Genomic DNA, 27,766 nt, shown 5'->3' on the forward strand with positions numbered 1-27,766 from the left:
CGAAACTGATACGATCACATCTCTATATTAATTATTGTGTATAATAAAATTCCATTAAATAGAATGATTTAAAAATTAGTGGCCCTAAGTACAATAAGCTTTTTTTGAACTGTATCTAGGGTCACTTTCTGAAAATTAGGTTTAACCCATATAAACCCATGGTTTTTAAAATGTGTTTCTTGTCTTTATTTGGTGTGTTTTAGGTCCAAATGAACAATATTCATCAACTGTTTCATAATTTTTTATATACTTAAGTGAATATAGGTGAAAATATAGGTGTCAGTTTAAACTGACGTTAGCTGCAGGAGGGTACAGGTTTTCTCACGTGTCATATTTGGCTATGACAAGAAGAATAGTCAAACTCCGAAACCAGGAATCACATGGCAATGTTAACTGATGCAGCATGACACACAGTGACGTTTTATAACTGTTATTAATTATTTCACAAGGCCACCTTGCGAGTGAAAACTGCCCGTTTGACGCAAAAGTGTTCAGAAACAACGAAATGGATGCAAAAAATATCATGAACTTTTAAATAGCACATAATAACTGTAATTTCACATTAATGTTAAGTTGCAAAGACTATATTTCATTGACAAAAACAGGCATCAGTTATTTGCAGTGGAATTCCTTAAAGCAACCAGGATGCAGTCCCACATTGCACTTTTCACAGTAGAAGACTGATGTGCCTTTGCAGCCGAGTGCCACACATCGACGCTGTGTACCCTGAGCAATCCAGTGATCTGTAGCATCTGTGCGTACTTCAGTAAGTACTCGTCGATCGACTGCTACACGAGGTGGCGGATACGGCACTGAATTCTTCTTCATTGACAGTGTCTGCACATAGGTTTGTGCAATCTGACGTCGAAATGACAGCAGATCATGCTCCGGGGCGCCAGGTATTTTTTCCTGCATACGATACAGCTGAAAGGCGTTCTGAACGGCCAAATCAACACAAAATCTAAATATTGGCCAATACGATTTCTTTGATCGGTGCTGAATCATATAGCAAGCTAGATTTTGGTCTAGGCGGTCCACACCGCCCATCCCATAATTGTACAGTTGTATTACTGAAGGCTGATCAACGTCTATGCGCTTCTTCTGTGCTTATGAATATCTCTTAGCTTTGCGAAGTGGTGCGACACCAGCGTAAGTTGATGCGACTGTCACAACCTTACTGTTATGCCAGCGTACCAAGCATACATTAGCTTTTTGATCCAGAGCAACGTCATGCGAGCCACGAGGCAGCTTGTCCGTTGCTTTGATGTTTTTCAATGGCGCACCTTCAGTTCGGTTAGAACGGAGAGGCCAATCCTCTATCCGCTAGTAAACGCAACAGTTGTGGGCTGGTAAAGAGGTTGTCAAACACAATGTGAAAGAAATTACCGTCACGTTTTGGTAAATCTTTTGTGAGATTGACCACCACCGATCCACCGAGGCCCAGATCTTTATCTGTCGTGCCGGCACCTTGATATGGGTAGAAATTGATTACATATCCCAAACGAGTTTCTGCCACCCACATCTTATACCCGAACTTGATGGTTTTGCCATGGATGTATTGCTTTGCACCGTGTTTTCCGTAATAAGGGATCATACTTTCGTCGATGCTGATGATTTGTTCAGGCTGAAAGTTTGGTCAGTCATATCAAGTTCGTTGTTATTGGCAAAATGTATATTACTCATTATGGAACTGAATTTATTGCGTGACATAGCGGCCGACACCATGGAATTGTGTACATCCCCCGCAGTTTCCCAATACATAGGGCGACGAGGCAGAGGAGCATAGCCCCTTATTAGAAGAATCGATAGGAAAAGCTTGAGTGATGTAATGTCCAGATCAAAATTGTCATGGCCTTTTTGAGCAGCGTATTCTTTGCTTTCGTTGCATATTCTGTGCATTATTTCTGGTGTTATGAACAACTCAAATAATGACACTGGTGACAGATGGTTTTCTACTTTAGGTGAGGGTATGGTCCATGGAAACTTTTCCTTTCTGACGGCCTCCTTGAAGTCGCTTTTGACCCATGACGGTTTATACGGAAGTTGTTTCTTTGTTCTCTTGTGCTGCGGACCCTGTTCCACTATATCATCTGCAGTGTCCTGTGTATTATTTTCCGCATTGTCCTCCTCTGCAGTGTCTTCTGCACCGTCCGACTCTTCCATTCCAATAACATCAGTTCCATTGAGTCTTCGTAGTTTCATCGTCGCTTCCGCCAGAAGTTGATTACGATTGAGACTGTTTGGATCTCCACACACCTCATTCTCATCACCAGAATCTTTGTCAATCTGCACCAGAGGTTATTGGAGGAACAATTGATGTTTCGGCGCTCTGAAGACATTCATCGTCTGTATCTTCTAGCAATTGTAGCACCTCATGAAGCCGGTACCTGCAAAATATATGAAATTAGTTATTACTTATTTATTTGCTCTGATGTTGAAATGACGTCAAAGCGTTCCCACAAATTACGTCATTATAAAATAGCAGTAAAGTAATTATAAAAATTAACAAGAAACAACTCTCAACCTTCAAATACAAGAACTCAGAAGGGAAATAAGGCGAGTCACAGTAACTTACATAAATACCAGACTTCTGTAGTTTAATTATTTTGTATTAGATAAGGCTCATATATTTACAAGGAGTCATACAGTGTCTACAAACTGATGAAAATGCCTTTATTCCGAGGTGAATAAACTGTTTGAAAACCTGTACCCTCCTGCGGCTAGTGTCATTTTAAACTAACGCACAGAAATCGCATAAAAATTTAAGAAGACTAGCTTTGTTGACTATACCGAATATTCAAATGTTAAAACGACATTTAACAATATATTTAATCTATATTTCAACTAAAAACAAAAAATATATGCATACCTTTTTCTTGACGAAACACTCATGTTCGAAAAAAATTATTCAACGCTACTAAAGTGTGTCAACTGAGCAAAAATTAAAATAAGTTAATGCAGTTTACTTTATTATCAGCATCACACATTCACACATGACGTAATTATTACGAAAAATGCAAAGAATGTTTGTTATTTTGCAAATTAAATCGGATAATGTTACTGTCAGTTTAAACTGACGCTAGCCACATATGGGTTAAATCCATAATAAATTTGGAATTAATTTAATTTTATATTGTTTTCAATAAATTTTTATAGTAATAAATAATTGCAACACTTAAATGTATAACAAAATTGACTAACAGTTCTGAGCAAAATTGACAAATAAGTCAATGCATAAATTGAAAGTCCCCAAAAAACTGTGGGTGTTGAGATGCTGAGACATTTAAGTACAAAATTAACTTTAAAAACATACAATAATTTTTATTGTATTATTGTATTTTTATTGTAATTTTGTATTTTTATTGAATTATCGTATTTTATTATATTTATTATTGTATTATTATTGTATATTATTATTGTATATTATTATTGTATACTTTATAAGTAACAGTTAAGTATACAATAATAATACAATAATAAATATAATAAAATACGATAATTCAATAAAAAAACAAAATTACAATAAAAATACAATAATACAATAAAAATACAATAATAACAAACTCTTAATCATAAATTATATAAAAGTTTAACTTAAATAGTAGGTTATATATGCACATACTACAAAGTTGACATTTTTTTTATAATAATGAAAAATTTATGATCTAATTGTCGGAAGCCTTTTAAAAATGAGAATTCATAAAATGATATAAAAAAGCCTTTTTACAACAAAGTTTACGTAAAAATAGCTTAAAAACAATAAATTGTACTTATATAAATGAATAAAAATTGTACTAATGTATAAAGTAAGTTTAAATATAGATAACAATAAAACATTTTTTCATCACAAGATAATTTAAAAGTATTCTTAACTGTTTTCAATACAAAGAATGAAATTAACTCAAAGTAAGGAAGATTAAAATTTTAGGTAATTTTAAAAATTCTTCTATTTATTATTCAAATCTTTTTTAGTTATTCAGCTTTCAGGTAAACAAACTGAATTAACAAAAAAATTTTCTTCTTGTAACAAATTAAGAAGACTTTTAAAATTAGGTTTAGGGTTCTGACATTTATATGGAGAATTCTTAATTGACAGTTATTGTTTCTCGTATTTTTATGAAAAAGTTCTTCTATTTTGTTAGAATAGTTGTAATAAACAAACCGTAATAATGTCATTAAAATAAATATCTGGACCTAAGTTTTTATTAAATAAGAAATGCTTCATATCCGACAAATTTATAGTAAATTATTTAAAATCATTTATATCAGACATTTTGATTGTGTTATTACTTAGAAGAACTTTTTTAACACTTTATGTTAGGAAAAAAATAAAGTTTATGATCTCTAGAAAAAAAAAGAATCAAACTTGAAAATAGCGTATTTACCTTGTTTTCTCAATTTAACCACTTCATCCCAGAGTTCTTTACGCTTTTCTACTGTTTACTTGAGAAAGTCTCATAAATGAACACACCTGTTCCGCAAGGTTTTTAAGTTTCGTAGAACTTAACTTTTTGTCGTTAAAATTTAAAAGTTTGATGATAATCATTATTTACCTATTTTAATTGACCTGACCTATGCGCCCTTTCGATGTGATACCCTTGCTGACTTTAAGATTATTGGTAAAATATCCCCATTTTTTTACAGTGATTTCATGTTTCGCCTTGATTTTAATTGACACAATCATTTCTAAGATTGTTTCTTCTTGAATGATTTTCTAAATCTATTAGTCACAACCATATCTTCTCGGAAGTCTATACCTTCCTTTAATTCATCGATCACTGTTTTTATTTTCTTTTTATTTAATGCGTTTTTCTGCATACCATTTTTAGTTTTATCGATTGTTTCTGCTAATTATATCATGTTGGATATGCCATTTTTGCAAAACTATTTTCTTGTTTCCAAAGACGTTGTTCAGTCTTAGTAAATAGATCAGTAAATAGATATTTTCAGTAAATAGGTACTTTTAGTAGTAAATAAATACTTTCAGTACAATTCTGTTTCAGTAAATAGTTCAGTAAATACAGACTTTTTTATCATCAAATATTTTTTTCATTGACTTTTGGATATTTTAATAATATTTATTCGAATAATAAGAATTTAAAACAAAAATAAAAAAATGTTGTTTTGTTACGTTTATATAAAGTTTTTTCTTTTTAAATCACTTGCAAAAGATAAGCTTCGGCTCTTTTGCGTAGGTTTGCGTTCGAAAAAAATTAAAAATCATTTATGTCGACAAAATCAAACCTTTGTCCAAACAAGTCGGACAAAATCAAACCTTTGTTTTAGACAATTTGTTCAGTTTCAGGCAGATTAGATGAAACCATTGATCTTAACGATTATATTCTAACCGCTGTTGGATTTTTTCCAAATGCAAAATACTTCTGCCTTTTTCGGCTGTAGATGCATTGCTTTTACAAAAGTTTAGTTTTTTTACTTTTCTAACAAAAGACTGTAGTGGATTTTCAATAAATGCGTTCAAAACATCATAATATCATCACTACAAACCCAGTTATACGACCACACTTGTGCTTATACAAAGAAATGATAGACAACTGATTTATATTTAAATTGCTGCGTGGTTATTGATAGAGAGGGAAAAAGTTTCTCTGCCTCAGATGATAAATTTTCCTCACTAAGGTTAGCATATGATGGGAGATACAGACTCGTTAGGGTTTTTGGCAATCTGGATGGTTCATATTATTTAAAAGATACAAAAAGGCTTTTGGAATCCTTTAAACAACAATAACGCTACAACTTCTTCTTTATTAACTCAAGAGAAGTGATGTTTTTCATTACACTGTAGAGGAAAAATACTTTTAATTTTTAAAGTTTTATTAACATAATAAAAGCTGATTTTACTAAACCACTCTCAATTATGTTAAGTTTAACTATGTCAAGAATTATGTTTAGTTATAATTTTAACTTTAGCTGATACAAAGACAAATATCAAAAGCTGATGTCAACAAAATAAAATTAAAGTAACTATTGATTTTACAAGCTAAATTTTATTCTCATTAAATAGATAAATATAATAGTGGCTGAAAAAAGAAACTGTTTGCTCTTAAAGCTAGTTATAAATTTGTTATACTTGATCGTATTTTTGTTTTACATCAGCCTTGTAAAATAATTCTTTAGGAATAATATCTTTTGTAATACTTTGATTCCATTTACAAGGAACATCTGTGCAATATTGCGACGTCAAATCCAAATAATCTGCTGCGTCTAATTTATACAAAACGGTTGCAACCTTAGAGCCGGTTTTACAAAGTCTTTAAAAAAGAAAGACATATACAGTGTTGGAAAGAACTAAAGCAACTCTTTGTATAATATTCTACTTTTTAAAATTTAAGTAATGATTATTCAAAATATTCAAATGAAATTTTTTTATTTTGTTACCCCTACCTTATTTTATAAAGTTATTAAAAAGTATTTTTAATTTTTTCAAAATTTACTAATTAAAAAAATAATATGAAGCAAAAATGGCAATGTTTCCTGTGGAAAAAACTAAAGCAACTACAAAATGATATGAGTTAAGTTTTAATATTTTTTTGATTTATTACCTAAAAATAAACACAACAATAACAAACAAGTTTAAACAAGTTTCTTATGATAAGGTTAAAACAAAATATTTTTAAAAAAATAATCCACAGTCAATTTCGCAGTCTGTGAAAATAGTTGTGTACTTTAGTTAATAGAAGTTATAAAAAAATTAATATGGCAAGAAATAAATGCAACATTTTTTTCTCGACATTAATTTTTTAAGAAATTGCATAGTTAGTGATTATAGTAAAGGATTAACTCAAAAAGAATTAAGTGAAAAGTATAATATTAGCAAATCTGTAATATTAAAAATAATGAAAAAATTTATTACAACTGGTAATGTAGAAGTAAATCATAAGGGAGGCCGTCCACGAAAAACAACAACCCGTGAAGATAAATTAATTGTTAGACAAATAAAAAAATATCCTGTAATTTAATCCACTGAAGTTTTAAGGAACTTAGAGTTAAATATAACAGACGGAACCATCTGAAATAGAGCTCTAGAGGCAAATTACTGAGTCGGCGGCCAGATTGTAAGCCAGTCATATCTAAAAAAATCGACTAGCAAGGATAAATTTTGCAAAAATTTTTGGAAAATGGACTCTGCAACAATGGAAAACTGTACTTTTTTCCGACGAATCTAAATTTAATTTCATTTAATCTGATGGGATGACACATGTTAGACAACCAAGTGGGACAAGATTATTGCCTAAATACTGCAACTTAACTGTAAAATACGGAGGTGGGTCTGTGACGGCTTGGGAACGTTTTTCATGGGGTGGAGCAGGATCTATTGTGAAAGTAAATAATAAAATATATTGTTTCCAATATAAAGAAATTTTGGAAACAAAAATGTTACCATCAGCTGAGGAGGAAATGACTATTCGTTGGAGATTTCAACATGACCGGGATCCTAAGCATGCATCAGTATTCGTAACAAAATGGATCGAAGATAATAAAATTGAATTAATAAAATGGCCCGCTCAATCCCCGGATTTAAATCCGGTAGAGGATTTATGGAAATTTGCAAAAAAAAGGTTAAGAAGGCGCAGATTTTCGAACCAAAATCAATTGTTCGAGGCCATTGAAAGAGAGTGGATGTGGATTCCCAAAAGACGATTGAGAACTTGATAAAATCAATGCTAAAACGTTGTGAAGATGTAATTAAAAGCAAGGGTTACTTTACAAAATATTAATTTTATTTTTTTATATATAATGATTTATTTAATTTTATCTATTATAAAAAGTTGCTTTAGTTTTTTCCAGTTAATAACTGCTATTATATAGAAAAAAATGCTTTTTTATTTAATACGTTCTAAAAATTTTCTATGCTTTGTTATAATAAAAGTTAAACTTAATTTCAATATTATAAAGAAATAATGAGTTTCTTAATAAAAGAATGACTTTATAACCTGAGTTGCTTTAGTTTTTTCTAATACTGTATATCTGAAGCAAGGGTATTATGTAAGGCTTACGTCTTATTAACATAAAAACAGTCATTATTAACATATAAACATTCATTATTAACATATAAATAATCTTGCAAAAGTTTTTTTTCACAGTTGCTACTTTTCAACAATCAAGTTATACGTAAGGTAGATGCAACTAAGTACCAGTAATCAACATAAGAAAATATTTTAGGCTAACACTTTTTTTTGCATATCACTGTGTGGAAGTGCGAGACTATATATATATATATATATATATATATATATATATATATATATATATATATATATATATATATTTGCTACATTGACTATCTTATAGCCTGACTCGCAAAGGAGTGCTGCTACATTGACTGACAAAGAGCCTAACCCGCAAGGGAGTGTTGCTACATCGACTGAGGGTTTGGTTGGGGCAGGCAGTCTATCAATTAATAAAAAAAAATAATTCCGGTCTTGCATTTTAATTTTTACTTTTTGTCAGCAAAATATGGACAAAACTTTCGGACAACATCTACGCGTTGCATATATATATATATATATATATATATATATATATATATATATATATATATATATATATATATATATATATATATATATATATGTATGTATGTATGTATGTATAAACAAAAAGTTTTTATTCAGCACAAAATGCGCATATTCTCTAATAAATTAGACAGCCGTGTTTTTTTGTGGTGATATCATTTAGTTTATAAATATATGTTGCCACTATATTTTATCCATCCTCAGTTAAAATATATTATTTTAACTGAGGACGGATATAATATAGTGGTTCACTTGTTTATAAATAGTGAATCTTTCTCACTCTATAATCATGCTTTCTTTGATCTTTAATATAAGTTTGTTTGAGACTATTTCCAAAATTAAAAAACCACCGTGATTTAAAAATATCAAAACAGCTTTCATTTGAATATACATGTGCGAGTTTTTATTGCTTTTATAGTGCTCGATTATTCTTATTTCTAAATGGCGAGTAGTTTTGCCAATATAACAGGATTAGCAGTTATTACTGTAAATCATGCACTCCGCGCATGATTTACAGTAAAAAAAAATTAAAATAAAAACATTTCATTAAAAAAATTAAAAATTAAAACATTTTATTAAAAAAAATAAAAACAAAAACATTGTTTACATTGTTAAAAACATTCAGAATGTTTTTAAAACATTCTGGTCAATTAAATATGCGTTTTTGTGGTTTTTTTAAAAAACGATTTGTTTGTAATTAAATTAATGGTTTTTACTTTCGTCCAACACGCAAATGTTGGACGAAAGTCAAAAGTAATTAAAAGCGACGTATGTGTTTGCGTAAGAACCACTTTTTTCCTTCCGCTCTTCCCAAAGACAACAAACTATAGATCTATATATATACATATATATATATATATATATATATATATATATATATATATATATATATATATATATATATATATATATATATATATATATATATATATATATACATATATATATATATATATATATATATATATATATATATATATATATATATATATATATATATATATATATATATATATATATATATATATACAGTGGGGTGCAAAAAAAAGCCACACTAATATTTTTTCTTCATTTTAAGTATAAAATGTATAATCAAGCAAAACAAAAAAAAGTGGATGTGGCAGTGGAAATATTAGGACAGAAAAGGTATGTTTATATAAAAACTAATATTTACATAGATAAAATCTTTAAAAAAAAGATTAATATGGACGCATTTGATATTTTAGAAAACATCTAACGGATGTAGAAATTGGACGAATTATTGAAGCTGCTGACCAAGGAGAGTTTCACATTGTCAAGCATTGGAAAGCGTTTTAAACGAGAAAACTCAACTATTAGTAGATTGGTAAAGAAATATAAACACACTGGTAAAACTGAAAGGTCTGCTGGATCTGGGAAAAAAACTTCAAAAAAAGAAGATCGCTACATTCTTAACGCTGTCAAAAAAATCGTAAAATCACATGTTCTTAGATAAAACTAGATTTGAACCGTACTAATAAAGTTCCAAATTACTAATTAGTTTCAAATTCTTCTTGATGGTTGGAATGCTTTGCCAGACGATTTATTAAAAAGACTTGTAGATAGTATGCCTTCTAGATGCGCAGTCAAAAAACAAATAATGGCCAATTAAGTACTAAAACAGCTGAAACCTAAAAAATACTTTACTAATCTTAATTTCTTTTTATTATATGAAATATACAATGATGTTATAAACATTTTTATCAAAATTGTCCTATATTACTTTTATTATATGAGTCTTACTCATTTTTTGTTGCTTTTTTTACAAATTAAATTAGAGTGGCTTTTTTTTGCACCCCCTGTATATATATATATATATATATATATATATATATATATATATATATATATATATATATATATATTTATATATATATATATATATATATATATATATATATATATATATATATATATATATATATATATATATAGTTCTATAGTTTGTTGGCTTTAGGAAGAGCGGAAAGAAAAAAGTGATTCTTACGCCAACACATACGTCACTTTTAATTACTTTTGACTTTTGTCCAACATTTCCGTGTTGGACGAAAGTAAAAACCATTAATTTAATTACAAATTAATCGTTTTTTAAAAAAACCACAAAAACGCAAATTTAATTGACCAGAATGTTTTTAAAAACATTCTGAATGTTTTTATAACATTTTGAATGTTTTTAACAATATAAACAATGTTTTTATTTTTATTTTTTTTAATAAAATGTTTTTATTTTTATTTTTTTTAATAAAATGTTTTTATTTTTATTTTTTTTACTGTAAATCATGCGCGGAGTGTTGCTACAGCGACTATCTTATAGCCTGACTCGCAAGGGAGTGCTGCTACATCGACTGACAAATAGCCTGACTCGCAAGGGAGTGCTGCTACATCGACTGACAAATAGCCTGACTCGCAAGGGAGTGCTGCTACATCGACTGACAAATAGCCTGACCCGCAAGGGAGTGCTGCTACATCGACTGAGGGTTTGGTTGGGGCAGGCAGTCTATCATTATTAAAAAAAAAAAATTCCGGTCTTGCATTTTAATTTTTACTTTTTGTCAACAAAATATCGAAAAAACTTTCGGACAACATCTAAGGGTTCTATATATATATATATATATATATATATATATATATATATATATATATATATATATATATATATATATATATATATATATATATATATATATATATATATATATATATATATAGCGAGGATCTCAAATGAAGAAGATTCCCAAAAATTACAAAGATAAATAAATGCAATTGTAACTTGGACAGAAATTTTGGTTATGAAACTGAATGTTAATAAATGTAAACTTAAGCATTTTGGATATGGTATCCCTAAATTTAGTTACAATATATCCTTTAGAAAAACTTGTCATGCCTTAATCTCAAAAGACTCTGAATGCGACCTTGGTGTGACAATCACTTCTTATCTCAATTGGAAAACGCTTGCAACAAAATGTGCTTGAAAAGCCAACAGTATCTTAGGATGAATAAAAAGCGCTTCAGGGATATAAACCTCTGGAAAAATATATACATAACCTATGTTAGACCTCATTTAGTGTTTGCTGTGCCTGCATGTAATGCTTACTTAAAAAAAATATTAAATGCATTGAGCTTGTTCAACATATGGCCACCAAAGTCTCTCACTTGCCTTAAAATTTTGATTATGAAAAAAGGTTGGAAGTTTTTAATCTTAATACTTTATTAGATACAAGAGCGCGCGCAGACTGCATTCAACAGTACAAAGTTGAGAATAAATTAGATCATGTTAACTGGTATACCAAACCAGAAACTATTGCTCCGCAACGAGGACATTGAAACAATTACATCGCGAAGTGGTAAAAAATTGTGCACTCCGACAATTTTTTCACTAACAGAGTTGTCAATCACTGAAATAGTTTGTATGATTCGACTGTGTTCCAGAAGAGTGTAGAAAGTTTTAAGAACAGGTTTGACGGAAAGGAAAATCAAGCTAAGATATAACAATTAAGAATGACCGATATAACAATAAGATATAACAATTAAGAATGACCGCCCCTGATCTGTTTATAGCAGAACATGTACTAATCTTCTGTTCCAAGAATTTCTCTCCTTGCGGTGTGTAATAATAATAGTAATAAATTGTTCATTTAATTTTTCTAAGATAACTTAAGAAGCAGTCTGATCCGTATCTTTAGCTGAGGTTTGAAGTTTCTGTAATATTTTTACAGCTAACTTTTTATTTTCACATTTGCACTTCTTTCTCTCTCTGATGTTTAAAAGACCAGATTTACATATTTTTTTAAGGGCTGCACGCGACTTGGAAAACTTCTTATTGTTCGGGTTCTTCCACGTAAACTAGTTAGTTTGAATATTTTACAACAAAAAATAGCAGTTTCTGGTTATAGGTGTAACAACGTTTTTAGTCCAGTCTATCACTAAATCTGGCAAGTAGTTTTTCTGCGTATATTATTTCTACATTTATCACATATGCCAAGTAGATTTTTTGAATCATTGCTATCGAAATCAAAAGTGGGCACTTTCTCTTTTATCGCTTGCATATTTAATAGTCTTAATGTTTTGTTGGCACAAAAGTAACAAAAATTTTTTTCGGTTTCTGTCATGATCACGTTTTTTTGTTGGATGCGACATAATAAGTATTTTTATTTATCAAAAAAAAACACAAATATATGTATATATATATATGCGCTTCTTTATGCGCTTGCTAAAGTTTTTGCAGGCGTGTGAGCAAGCGCGATAAGATATATATATCTCATATTTTCATGTATTTTTTAAATTTATATCTTGCATTTGTGGAAAAATTTCTAAATTTGGCTCTTTTGGCCCCTAAAACGTAAATATTTTGCTAAAAGGAGTTTTATGACTTCGGTGACATATCAAACCTATATCTACTCATTGTAACGAATCCAACGAGGTATGACAATGGCCGGGGTCAATTCGCAAAACTAAAAAGTGATTGGAGGCATGTGTGAGATGTTTTCCTTTATACAAATACATTCATATGATGCATACGGCGTTTCAACAAATCGTAATTGGTCGTGCTTTTGCCACAAGTAAGTTGCTAGTTATTGAATTTTGGTAACTTATAACAGTGTATATACATGCACACACGGCTAATTTATTCGGATCCGAAAGTAAATAAAGCTCCACTTCAATAATTTTTCCAAATACACGCTCCGTGGAATCGAAATAATTCTTTTGTTGCTTATTGCCTTTATTTAATTTTGCCATTTTTTCCAAGTTCTCTCGGTATTTCTTGATCCAATTTTCAAGAAACATAGTCGACTGTACAATATTTTCACTGTGATTAATACACCTGTACAAAATAATCCGGTCAAAATAGACAAAAAAATAGTGGTAGATTTGCAATAATTCGCATAGAGCTGAAAATTTGTACATACCTTGAGCACATTATTACAAATAAAGTATTAAATGTCCCCGTCGATCCCATATCTGCAAAAAAAGTTATTCAAGGTTTAAGGGTATAAAAAAAAGGTGTTTTTTTTTAAAAAAAAAGGGAAATGTTTTATCATAAATGCATTTAAACGCATTTTTAAATAAACTGTTTCATCGGCTTTTCTTTGAACTTGAATAAGAACAATGAAAAATGGTTTTTTCAAATAATTTTTTCAACTGATTTTTCTCGTCTGACTTACCGAAATTCTTGTATCAAAATTACAAACGATGAAATACTTTTAGCGTTGAACGTTTCATTGCAGTTAAGAGTATCGAGCAGTATTTTTTATTACGACTAGAACCGTTTAATACTTTTATTAAAATGTCACAACAAAGTATTGTATGTAGTAAACTTTTAATAGCAAGTGAAAATGTTGTTGTTGATTGTGGAATGAAGACTTTGATTGATACAAGTGTTAAAAGAAGTGACGGGTTTTATGAATACCTGAAAGATCTTAAGTCTGTGACGATTCATGTGGTGTGCCGTAAAAAGTATACTCGGAAGAGTACTATTGCTGCATTTAAAAGACAGCAAGATATAGATCAAGTTAGCACATCTGAAACTAGTCCACCTCGTACCAAAAGCGCGCCTAATTGAATCACTTTTTTGTTTAAAAAAATGTTGCTTATTTTGCGGCGATGAAGCAAACGATGAGGCCGAGAAGAAGAAAGCGAAGAAAGTTCGGCGTAAAATTCAGAAAGTTGCGACTCTTGAATTTAAAGAATCAATTCTGAAAGTAGCATGGAGTCGCTCTGACGAGGAAGCAAAAAAGGTTACTGCACGCATTGAATATGAATTTGATTTAGTTGCTGCTGAGGCTAAATATCATACTACCTGTTATAATTCTTTATTGAGACCAACCAATGGGTGTAAAATTGGTCGTCCTCAAGATGAATCTACAGTTATGGCCATTGAAATCCGACCACTGCTGAATATAAAGAAAAACAGTCTATGCATGCGAATAATCAATTTATTTTCTTCCCTGACATCAATGATTAGTTATTTAGCTTTTAGCCACATTAGCGTTTAATTTATTGCACTGTAAAATTTATTAGGCTATATATCTCATTGTAGGGTATGGATTATCAGTTAACTGTCACAATTTAATTATGACTACGAAGGAAGGTCTTCGTGCTAATATTAAACTTTTATGGGAGGATGGTGCAAGTGAGCGTCAGATATCAGCAAAATTGCGAATGCCAAAATCTACTGTTCATGATATTATACAACTAATCAAAGACACGGGATCCACTGCGCCCAGAAAACGTTTTGGTAAAGCTAGAATTACTAGCAAACAAACAGACAATATGATACGCAGGGCTGCTGTGAGAGATCCAACAATATCCAGCACACAAATCAGGGCAGATCTACCTAATGACGTTACAGTCAGCACTCGAACAATGAGAAGACGTTTATTGAAACATGCTGGTCTACGTTCTCGTCGTCCAGCCCTCAAACCGCGACTGTCTTTAAAGAACATCCGTGATAGGATCGCATTTTGTAGAGCTCACAGACACTGGTCAATAACCAAATAGCGCCAGGTAATGTTTAGCGACGAGACACAAATAAAGCAATTCGCTCCGCATAAGTCATTAGTTTGTCGCCCACCTAATCAGCGTTTTAATGCAAGGTATACCGTACCAGCTGTCAAGCAATGTCTTTCAATTATGGTGTGGGGCGCAATAGCTTCATCTGGTCGATGTGGTATTTATTTAATGCAGAAGGGACAGACTGTTAACTCCCAACAATATCTAAATATCCTTCAAGAAAAGGTTCCAAATTTGATGGAAATTCGTCGTTGCAAAATATTCCAGCATGATGGTGCACCGTGTCACCAATCTCATCTTGTAAAATCTTGGTTAGAGGATCACAACGTTCAGGTTCTGGGTCCTTGGCCGGGATCATCCCCAGACTTGAACCCAATCAAAAATTGCTGGGTCAAGTTAAAGTTAGCAGTATCCAGAACTAATCATGCATCACTGGACGATCTAGCGCACAAAATTCGTCAAGCTTGGATTACTGAAATAACGCCAGAATATTGTCAGGCTCTCGTGGATTCAATGCCAGATCGCATTAATGCAGTCTTAAAAGCACATGGTGGTGCCACTCAATATTAAAAACATTGAATATGTACGATATGTTACATTATAATCATTAATTGTTACTGTTATTCTTTTATTGCTATAATACAACTGTTTATTACTACATTAAACTAGTTTTAAGTAAAATGATACTGGTGGTCGGATTTCAATGGCCATAACTGTACAAATGTTGCGATGGAAGAAATATTTAAATACATTGAAAATAGCGATGACTGACAGTTTTCATCAGAAGAACTAAAAAAATTTTCAAAAATCCACATTTAGATAACAGAACAATTAAGACACGATTAAAGTTAAAGTTCGGTAATTAAATTATTATCACTGAATAACCGGGAAAAATTAACGTTTATCTGTTTTTTTTTACAATCCTAGCGATATTCTTAACCAAGCTTGGTATGAAAAGAAAAGCTAAAATAAAGAAAAAGAACGATTTCGAATCTTAAAAACTGCGGCAGCAATCATTTGAGAGGAAATTCAATCATTGGTATTTGATAATACCAATTATCCCTTGCCTAGTCAAATGTTTGAAGATATTATCAGCAATATTTCAGAGTCATTGACTTATTTTTTAGAGCAAGTTAATTTGAAAAATAAACGATCTAAATTAGAACATTTAAAATTAGTTTTACAAGTCTCAGCCACAGCATTTTGTCTGTTGTTAGGCCTAGGTCTTTTAAATCAAAATTGCAATTGGGTCTCTCAGTATTTCATCAACGGTTTGGTTCCAAACTTTTTATACAAATCTTTTGGTCTATGCGCATCCTACAATAACACTTTCATGTATGAGGCACCAGCAGTTCTTCACTATCCGCCTTTTATCTTACCACCACAAACTGGCACATTTATTCAATACCTTGCCGACAATGCTGATATAAACGTAAATAGTTTAGATGGTAATAACTCGCTTCTCATAATGAGTATAATTCAAATTGCTACTCCAAAAGGTTCAGTTTCACAAAAGGATTGTATACCACGAATAAAGGAAATCCCTTCTGCAAAAGATATTGCAGCAAAAGCTGATCTGCCAATTCAAATCTATCAAAATGATGGTGTTGTCGGTTATAGTAAAATGTGCGTGCAAAATTTAGCTTTTGAAAGTGAAGCACCCATATCTTTAATCCAAAAAGTTGAAGCAATATGGTTCTATGGTAAATGCAAGAATTTATCGTTACCCGGTTGGAATGGTTATATCGCACGTTTAACAAGTAGTATTCAGAATTTTTCTAATAAGTCTAAAATTTTATTCTTACCGTTTATTAACCAACCAGCAAGTAACTACAGTACTATATACACGACTTTACTTTGTGCTTTAGAAAACGCGAAACATTACGGCCACAAAGTATGCATTACTACTTTCGATCAACCTCTGTATGCAAAAGCTCGAGAAATTGTATCTGCAACACCTGATAGATCTGAATTATCCAAGATCATAATAAGACTTGGAGGATTTCATTTACTAATGTCATTTTTTGGATCAATTAGTTATATTATGCAAGGAAGTGGCATACAAGAGGCTAGTTAATTTATGCACCTAAGTCGTTGGAAAAATGCTCAATGGTCATGCTTACGCTAGAGCTGTTAGAGCCCATACATTACTTCAGCTCACTTTAGCTATAATAACTTCAAAAGATCTTGCCTACATCAAAACTATGGATACAATATCTTAATATGGTGTCGATTGCAAAAGAGTTTATCAGAGCTGAACGCATGAGAGATTGATAAGGTTATTTGAACGGCATTAAAGAAATGCTTCCTTATTTCCACGCATCGGGACATTTTCCTTATGCTAAGTCTGCGCACTTATTACTACAGGATATGCTACAATTAGAAAAGTTAATGAACCAAAGTGTTTATCAACGATTTATTGAAGGATTTTTCACTTTTAGACGTTCTGATAAATTCAATTGTGGTACTTTAACGAATATGATGATTGAGCAATCAATGATGAAATCAATGAAGACATATGGAGGTATTTCTCAAGGAAGAAGTACATAAGAGAGTGCTACAAGTAAATGGGTTTATGGCATACATGCAATGAACACTGTATGTGAAGGATTGGAAGATCTTGCTGATATTAAAACATCTTTGCAATTGCAAAAAGGGTTGTAGTGCAAAATGTAGCTGTAAATAATTCGGGTTATTATGTTCATCGGTGTGTACTAATTGCCGAGGCCAGTCTTGCTCCAATGTTGAATCAAATTCAATAAATGATAATTTTGGTGATATCAATGAGGAGACAATTGATGTATCTTTTTCAATATTCAGCTTGAAAACGAAGATGACTACAAAGAAGAAGAAAGCGAAGAAAATACTAATATATAATATATCACAATAGTAAGAATATATAATACATAATATGCATTTGACTATAAATAATATATGCAAATATTATGTATATATTATTTATATGTATAATAGTTTCGTAATATTTACATTATTTTATATGAATATTAATTTCGTAATTTCACAAGAATCGCTATGTTTTTTCTAGCAATATATTTTATATAAAATCGCATTATACTTAATATATTTTCGCTATATATTTTCTCGCAATATATTCTTGCAATATCTTCTCGCAATATGTTTCGCAAGCATTGCAATATCTCAGGAATAACAATTCTTATAAAAAATGTATAAAGGCATTTTTAATAAAGTAAAATTGCCTTTATACATTTTTTTATTAATCGCTAAGAAACTTGAGAAAAAAGTAATTTTTACTACGGTTTTAAATGATCTCATAAAGAAATGTATTAGTGATTCAGACAGTAAACAAGTTAATAAAAAATTACATTATAAATTTTGAGCAGCAAAAAATATGACAGCATGCTAAAAATTTATTGAAAACATTTTAATTAAAAGAATTTTGTGATGTTTAAAAAAAAAATTAGAAAAATAGAGATATCTTTCTTATTAGTATTAACATATTCAATTTACATCAGATAAATTTCTTTTATAACTAACAGTTGTAAATTGCTTAAAGCTCCACAAATAACATATATGTAATCAATGAAATATAACATTGTTGGAAATAACTCCAACAATAATTTTTACAAATCTTAGGTTCTTTTAGTCGTCGAATGATTGCTCCACATGGACCCGTGATCTAGCAATTTCTTTGGTTGAAACAACTTTAGCTCGTGTAAAATTTTTTCCTTTTTTTAACAGGTGGACAAACCAATACCACTTTTTTTCCAAAAGCAAATCTTGGATATTGAAGCCTTTATCAGCCAAGCAATTAGATCCTTCAGAAAGCATACTGATAACATTGCAGTCTTCAGTTATGTGTTTATCTGAAGCTTGGTCGCCATAGCCTTTAGAGATAAAACTGAAAGAACCAGTTTTTGTTGTAATAACTAGTTTTTTTAATGTGTTACAACTTTTATAAGTACTGTATGTTTAATATTGTGCGTTCGCATTTGATGGTTTCTGAATTGTTTGTTAAGTGCAGTCTATTATACCTGCGACGTTATGTAACTTTCGGTAAAAATGCCTTGCTTTATATAACAAATTTGCTTCCTTTGTTGGCCAAAAAAGAAGAGGTTTTAACTTGTTTCCAAAATAAGTAATCCAGGTAGTTAATATACATTGAGCATTGAGAATTAGAAATTGAAAATCTAAATGCTAGATATTGAATAACCAAGTCTAGTGGAAGCTTCATACACATTAGCAGAATTTCATCCTCAATTGTTGTAGTGCTTTTTTTCCCCGGCTTTTTTTTTATTTTCGCTTCTAAGTTTAAAAGACTGTGAAAGTTTTCCCTTATAATAATATATGTTTTCATTTTTTTCTTTCCTTTACTAACTAAGTACATAAATACTTTTTTTGTACACCCAGTATAGATCTTAATCAGTTTATCCGAATGACATAACCTATTTCAAATAAACTCTGCTTGTGGTATCAAAGAAAACTTACTCAGCAATCGTTTACGATGTTTTAATAACAAATGTTTTTTGTGTATTCTTTTGGGAGTGTTTTGAAGTATTTTTAAGTCTTTTTCTAAAAAAATAGAAATATAGCAACAGGAAATGCATAATCTTGATCATGATAAATATCCGTAGGCTGAGTGTTTTTATTTTGATAATAATAATCTTTATTTTTATTATGATTAACTTCATTTTGATCGTGATTATAATAATTTTGATAATGATTATCACTAGGCTTAGCAACAAACTTCTTGGGCGAAGAGGTCCTTTTTAATGGAGATTTACGTTTTTTTAACTCATTATCATACCCATTTAAATATAATGTGGGGTCGGGATAAATATCAGTAGGTCTTCCATTTTAAAATGGCTTGAACAAACTCACGACTGAAAAGAAATATTAAAAAGACTTTAAAAAAGTCAAATTTTTGAGTTATATTTAGGCAATATCTTAGCGTCGTTGCATTTCGAAAATTTTAGTTGCAAACTACCATGAAAACTGTTACTATGATCTTTAATAACGTATTTATTTGGATATCTTCTATCGTTGTTGCAGTTTTAAATGACGCAATGATCACCACCACCCATGTTTAATTTATACTTTTTATTTACTTTGTTTTCATTTATTTCCTTTTATTTTTCTTAGTTAAAAATTGTGTTTTGGTTTGTTTACGCCCCAGTTATTCAAAATCCTTTACGCGTGAAATTAGGAAAATTAAAAGCGAAAAGGCGAATTCCTTTTCTTGTTTGTTCACGAGGCTAAGAAGCTTTTCCTTTGCTCATGATATTCGTGAGAAACATCAAATCAACAAGCGACAAGCACGCAAATCTTCTATAAGAATAGAGATTAAAAAGCAAAGTTAAGCAATGTAGTTGATCCATAAATTTGGTCTTCAGTTCATGGCCGATCTGCTTAGAAAGATACAAAACAGTTAATTTTATAGCCACAAATTGAAATATTATAGCTAAAATAACTTAGTTATTTTTAAATAAAAATACATTGATTTTTATTGATATTTATTGATATTTTTGATTATTTATTGATATTTATTGATAGTTATTGATATTTATTGATATTTTTTGATATTTATTGATATTTATTGATATTTATTGATATTTATTGATATTTACTGATAGTTATTGATATTTATTGATAGTTATTGATATTTATTGGTATTTATATGCATTGAATAAAAAAAGAGAACTAGTTTCTTTTTAATTTTATGTTTTGCATAAAAATTATGTATATGGGAATTTTTATATAATCGATTAAAATCAATTCAATTTTCCATTAGTATACATACTAAACGATAGAGAATATATTCATTGTATATATAATATATCCTATCCCAATATATAAGTTTGTGTTTATTTCATGTTTTGGTGTTTATTATTTTAATCAGACTGCATCAAAATAAAAAATAAAATAAAAACATAATACCAAAATAAACAATTTTGATTTCTTTAAGGTACTTCAATACAATTAGACCATTTTTTTTTTTAAATGGATATGTTAGGTTTTTTAATGAGTTTAATAAAAATTTGGTTAAAGAAAGACAGAATTAAGAATTTTTTTTTTTTAATGCAAATAAATAATCTGGCTTGGGTCACAAAATGGGTTAAAACCGTTTAAACATTTATTTAACACAGAGTAACCATTAAAAACTGAAACTTGCACAGTTGTTTCATAACAATGTAAACTGCAATCTGTGCCACTTTCATATTCAAAACATCACAACTTTTGAAGTTATAGCCATTTTCATAAATTTTCATAATTTTTCATAAAAATTTCAAGGAGTTTTATAAAGTATTATTGAAGATATTACGTAAACTGTATAACCAAAACATCCAAATTCTGTACTGTAAATAAACAGTTTTGAAAATTCATATAATATTTATCAACATAAAATAAAGTAGGAATAATTGAATGGGATCCAGAATCATAAGATTGAGCTCCTTCAATGTCTTTGTTTTTGTCTATATATCTTTACCTTAGGCCCCTTTTTACTTTTCAAATTCTTTTTAAGGCATCAGCACGGCAGTTTCGTAATGGAACTTTATTGTGGGCATGCGCGTTAACAAATATTTTTTCGGTTTGATTTTTAATAAAGCGTGCAAAACGCCAAAAAACTTTGTAAAGCCTCTAATAACTTAATTTAATTTTTTTTTTTATAACAATGACATATTAAAATTGTTTTTTTTTTACTAAGTGTTTATTATTACTAGCTTTCAAGAGAGAAAAATATTAAACAAAGGAATTTGTCAAACTTTTACAAAATCTAGAACTTTGCCTATTTTTTTGGTATGAAGTTCAAGGAAGTCAGTAATTCTTAATAAAGAAGCACTTTAATAAATTTTTTGAGAAAATCTGAAGTGTTTAAGATAAAGAGTTAAGGTATTTAAAGAGTTTATCAAATTTTGAAGAACCGGTTATTTTTTTTGTATATTTTTAGAATTTTTTTCGTAAAAAAAAAAAAACGCTTTTTCCCTAAAATTTCCATTTTGTTATAGGTACTGAACAAGGTGTTAAGTAAAACGTAAAGAATAAAAACTGAAATATAATGAATAAGTAAAATAAAGTATTCGTTGCTGTTCAAATACCAACCATTGAAATTTAAAATAGAAACTATTTTTGTTTATTTTATTTGGAAATATACAATATATAATTATAAAATATATATTATAAAAAATTCTTACAAAAAAAAAATTGAAATTAAGTTGTTATGTTATAATTTGTTTACACAATTCATCTGAAAAACTTTACTAAGCTTTTCTTTTTTTAATGGTTGGTTTGATTTTCAATGCTTCTGGGGAGTTTTTGATGTAATGTTCAGACAGAATACTTTTTAGTCGCTGCACTCCTTTTATATGGCAAAAGGTGCTGTTCATACTATTAAACTCAGCATGCATGCTTTCTATACCTTGCTCTCCATAATTATTGAGACCCAAACCCAATTTCTTATAAAATCAACACAATGACTCTCCCATAAATGCATTTTTGGCGTAATGGACTCGTTTGGCCATGTTTTACAAAAGTAACTCATTAATTCTTCAATGGCTCTTTCTAATTCAAAAAAAGTAAATAAATAAAAGAACTAGAAAACAAAGAAAACCATAACTACGCTAACCCTTACAAGAGTAATTTAAATAAGAGTACTGTAATGCAAGATAATATAATTTTAAAAAAGGTAATTTCACCTAATTCTGATAATGGATTCTCATTAATGATTTCACTTGAATTCATTAAGTTGTAGCATTTTGCATATTTGCAGGAAAAAACGACAAATTTTTCACTCAAGACCATTGCCTCATTATAATCATCTGTATCAATAAATCCAAGATCGCTTACTATCTTAGGTATTGAATTGCAAAGATCTAGGACGCTGTTTATCTAATGAATAAAGATAATTTAAGGGCACACTTACAAATTTAATGTTTAAAAACCATTAGGTATTTATGAACTTATGCATTTGAGAAAATATTTATACAATTCATGTTTAAAAGTATGCAGAAGAAATATGGATGAAAAAACTTGCAACATTTTATGAACATGGTTCCCAATAAAACATTTTCCATGATAAGCTTGTCTTTGAACATTAAGACCACATAGAACCTGGTCAAGTTTATTCACAAGTAGCCCATGAGATTTTTCAAATGTTTTGGATCTTAGTTCTTTTAATACAATCAGCTGTAAAAAAAAATATATACATACATATACACACACAACAAATATGCTCTTATATTGAATAATGCTACATACACATAGAAGCATGAAATATTTTATTAGATTATTGACAATATTAATTCATTATACCTTAGCATTTTTCTTCTCCATAAAATGAATTACTCTGAGCTGAAAAATTTCATAGAACTTTTCTTTATTTTCAGGAGAACGCAGAACTTGTATTGCCATTGCTTCATAAATTAGTGTTGTTTTATCACAATATTCAGCAATAACCTTTTCTCCTTCATAAATTTTTAACTGATGTGCAATATATTCATTAAAATTTCTGTTGTTTGCAGTTTGATTTTTTTCAGACATTTTTCCTGCAATTATTACATCTATGAGATGACAGCCACCTTCCAGTATATTAAAAGAGTTAAGATAAATTCCCAATGAAATATGCAAGGATGGAATGCACACCTAAATTCAATAAAAAATTATAAAAAATATATAAACAAATGATTTAAATAAATAAAAATGCAATATAGGAGAAAAATGTAATACTTAAGTCAAAAGAATATTGAAAAGTGGTGAGTCAATGACATTGTTACAATACTTTGCCAATTTTGGATTTGACCTTTTTGAACAAATTTTTAAAAATCTGCATCAAGTGTTTCCAGTGTACGATTAGAACAATTGTGTTTTTGTTAAAATATGGGCATTTTCATTTCTGCGTGAGTGATATGACAAAATAAGCAAGAATGTCGACCTAGAATGACAATATAATTTTATAATTAGTATAAAAATAACTAGTATAAAATAATTAGTATAAAAAAGTCATAAATAAAACTATATAATTACAATAAAACTACACTAATTTAAAAATTCCGTATTTTTTGTTGCACAACTTTATAATTTAATTGATTTCATACAAATTGCACCGGTGATTCCATATGCTGAACAAAAAAATTCGTAGTCACCAGAGAGAAAAACTAGTATTTTTTTTCACTAAAAATAATACATTTCAAAACAGAGTTTTCTGTCATTTGGTATCACAGAAACTTTATGATTAAAATCAACCTACCTGCAACAGAGTGACTGCAATAAATTAACTTGTTGTGTGAACCTAGAGAGACCCGCAATAAAGTTTGGTTTGTAGACTTTTGCTCCGAAAATACTAAAAACATTTGTGTCTGTCTTGGCGTTCGGCTGATCAACATTCACAACTTGATAGCACGTTTTAAATGATTCACCACTATAATCACCACCAATTTTAATGTGTACTTCATTATTTTTTATATTGGAATGCTGTAGCAAACTTTCTCTATTTAATTTCAAATGAATTTTAGAAAGTAAATAAATCTAGTTAAGTAACAACATTAATTATGATAACATTCATATATATATATATATACATATATATATATATATATATATATACATATATATATATATATATATATATATATATATATATATATATATATATATATATATATATATATATATACATATATATATATATATACATATATATATATATATGTATATATATATATATATATATATATATATATATATATATATATATACATATATATATATATATATATACAGTATTGGACAAAACGAGTGCAGCCAAATAATGCTAATTTAGTTTCTTTATATAAAAGTGCTGCATTTTTTCAACTTAGAGAAATAACTATGTAACTGTTTAGCGACAAAGTTCTTCAAGTTTTATTCATCACAAAGTTCATTATTTATAGACGAAAATTAATAAATTAATCAAAAGTATTAAAAAAAATTTATTTCCTTCTTGACAAAACAAGTGCAACTCGACAAAATGTTGACCAAGCTGTATTTCGCTATCAATATTTCGTGGCGAATCCTTTGTTGTCGATCACGGCTTTGCATCTTCGAGGCATAGATTCGATCAGGTGATCAATGAAACTTTGTGAAATCGCTGCCCAGGCCTTTGGATTTGTTCAAACAATCAATCCTTATTACGAACAACTTCATGATTAATTCTACGGTTAACAACCTCCCACAGGTTCTCGATAGGGTTGACATCCGGAGATTAAGGAGGCCAATCTATCACCGATAGGTGCTTGTCTCGAAACCACTGCTTGACTACTTTTGCAGTGTGTTTCGGATCGTTGTCTTGCTGAAAAACCCATTTTATTGGCATACTCCATTTAGCATGAGGTAACATAACATCTTTCAGGATATTTTTATACATAAAACGGTTTTTATTACATCATTTCGATGTATTGGACCTAGACCGTTAGCAGAAAAACACCCCCAGACCATTACATTGCCTCCACCATGCTTCACGGTCTTATGGCAGTAACTTAAATCGAGGCGTTTTCCGGCCGGTCGACATACACGTCAAATGCCATCGCTCCCAATGATGTTGAACTTCGATTCATCACTGAACAGGACAGTTTGCCATTTCTGCATATTCCAGTCAATATGAGATGTAGCAAACTGGAGTCTTTTCTTCTGGTTTTTTAATAAAATCAGCGGTTTCTTTGCAGGGCGTCGAGAAAACAATCCGGCTTCAACAGCACGTCGTCTGATTGTTCTGTCCGATACAGGCAGCTCTAATTGCTTTTGTATCTCGACTGATGATATCCACGGATCCTTCTTGACGGATCTGACGATCATAGAAACATCTCTAGAAGTGGTGGAACGCGGTCTTCCACCTTTGTTATCTGCTGCCAACTTCCCCGAAGAACGATATTTGGAACATAGCCTTGATACGGTCCATTTTTTCACGCGATATTTATCACAAAAACTTTTTTATGACATTCCACTTACGTAATCGCTAATTATATTCTTTCTTAGTTCCAATTCAAGACTGTCGGGAGCCATTTTTGCACTTGGAGTCATAAAAATAATAAAAATAAATAATCATGCTTCTCAAGACTTACCGTGTTACATTTACCTTGTGATGATACATTAATGCTCTGTGGAACACGACGTCTTGGTTGGATGTGGACTGTATTGATGTAATGAAACACTTGTTGTATTTCACTTCCTGTATTGATGTTCTTCGATAAAACACTTTGATAAAACTCACTTTGATAACATGTCTTGATAATACTGACTGATTGACCTCCATATACTGACTGAATTACATGTCGATCTACATGTCTCTTATATAGTAAAATGAACCTGTGTGAACCTGTTCTGGAAGATTCTAGATGCTTCTTTTCGATGCTTCTGAATGCGTCTGGATGCTTCTGAATGTTTCTGAATATTTCTGGATGCTTCCAGATGCTTCTTCTGGAAACTTCTGGAAGCTTCTGCATGCATCTGGAAACTTCTTGAAACTTCTGGATACTTCCTTTAATTATTAAAAAACTTCCGTGGCGTTGACACGGACCAGACTTGAGAAAATGAAACAACCAAAAAACTTGTGTGTGTTTTTTCCGCTGCAAAATGGCACTTGTCAACGAAATTCTGCCTGTGTGCTGTCAGCTGATTGCTCATGTCATGGCATGCTATGACTTCAGACTCCTGAACTGTTTGGTGTGGTAGAATAGTTCGTTTCGTTTTTAAGACATGTAAAATTAGGAACTTTTTTTAGGATTGTTCGATGTTGGTTGCAAATGTTTTGTCCAATACTGTATATATATATATATATAAACATGTATATATATTTATATATATATATATATATATATATATATATATATATATATATATATATATATATATATATATATATATATATATATATATGTATATATATATATATAATATTAGGTTTACTTTTTTAGTAGGTTTAAATTGTTTATAATATTTGATGGAAGATCTTCAATGTATCCCCAAGGAGCATTTTTTATTTCAAATGAATGAATGGAATCTTTTAAAAGAAAGTTAAATGGTGCATTACAAACCACCCAATCATCTCCAGACCAGGATTTAGCTACTTTTCTCTGCTTTTTGTTTGATGCACTTATTATATCTTTTGATTTGAGCCATCTAAAACATTGTTTAAAACATTTTGCTTTTAAAAACCTTTATACATTCACAATTTCATTTGGTTCAATTTAAAGTTTGAATTTAAATTATTTTACCTTGCAAGTATCTTCATCTTAGAATATGTGATTCTCATATGAGTTTTCATACTAATCATTTCTTCTGCACTTATAACTGATAAGGCAATGTCTGATATTTTCAACATTTTAATTTGATCTTTTTCTCCAAACGAATTCAAAATAGCAGAAGTTACTTGAGGTTGTGATGTGCTGGGCAAACTAGATGTCACATTTAAAGAATTTATAACAGCTGAATGTCTTTTCTTAATTGTCCTCTTACTAACATCAGAGCTGTATTTATATGCCTTCGAGTTGGAAGTAAAGTGCAAAAGCTAGAAAGTAAGAATTGAAATCAAATTCTATTTTAACAATTACAACAAAACAACATACTTTTTTTTTCTGCCATCATCCTTAAATTGCACCTACCCTTGGTCCTCCGGATGGAAAGACAAAAGCGTTTGATTCAGAGTTAGCTAGCTTTTGCTTTATAACATGCAATGCAGCATCTTCTACAATCCG

At 30.0% G+C, this 27,766-nt stretch overlaps 2 protein-coding genes across 2 annotated transcripts; both read right to left on the bottom strand.

Moving 5' to 3' along the window:
• Positions 1 to 1,590: 1,590 nt before the first annotated feature.
• LOC136090897 (piggyBac transposable element-derived protein 2-like) lies at positions 1,591 to 2,202 on the bottom strand. Its single transcript, XM_065817872.1, has one exon. The coding sequence runs from the start codon at positions 2,200 to 2,202 to the stop codon at positions 1,591 to 1,593; it is 612 nt and encodes a 203-aa protein (XP_065673944.1).
• A 16,481-nt stretch (positions 2,203 to 18,683) lies between these two features.
• Positions 18,684 to 24,450, bottom strand: LOC136090898 (uncharacterized). Its single transcript, XM_065817874.1, has 5 exons — positions 23,766 to 24,450; positions 23,352 to 23,681; positions 23,070 to 23,225; positions 22,736 to 22,928; positions 18,684 to 18,928 (listed from the first exon to the last, which is right to left on the bottom strand). Exons 2-5 carry the CDS (start codon positions 23,577 to 23,579, stop codon positions 18,684 to 18,686), a joined length of 822 nt encoding a protein of 273 aa, XP_065673946.1. The 5' UTR covers positions 23,580 to 23,681; positions 23,766 to 24,450.
• Positions 24,451 to 27,766: the final 3,316 nt, after the last annotated feature.

This window comes from Hydra vulgaris, chromosome 14, assembly GCF_038396675.1.
Source record: "Hydra vulgaris chromosome 14, alternate assembly HydraT2T_AEP".
Taxonomy (NCBI): domain Eukaryota; kingdom Metazoa; phylum Cnidaria; class Hydrozoa; order Anthoathecata; family Hydridae; genus Hydra; species Hydra vulgaris.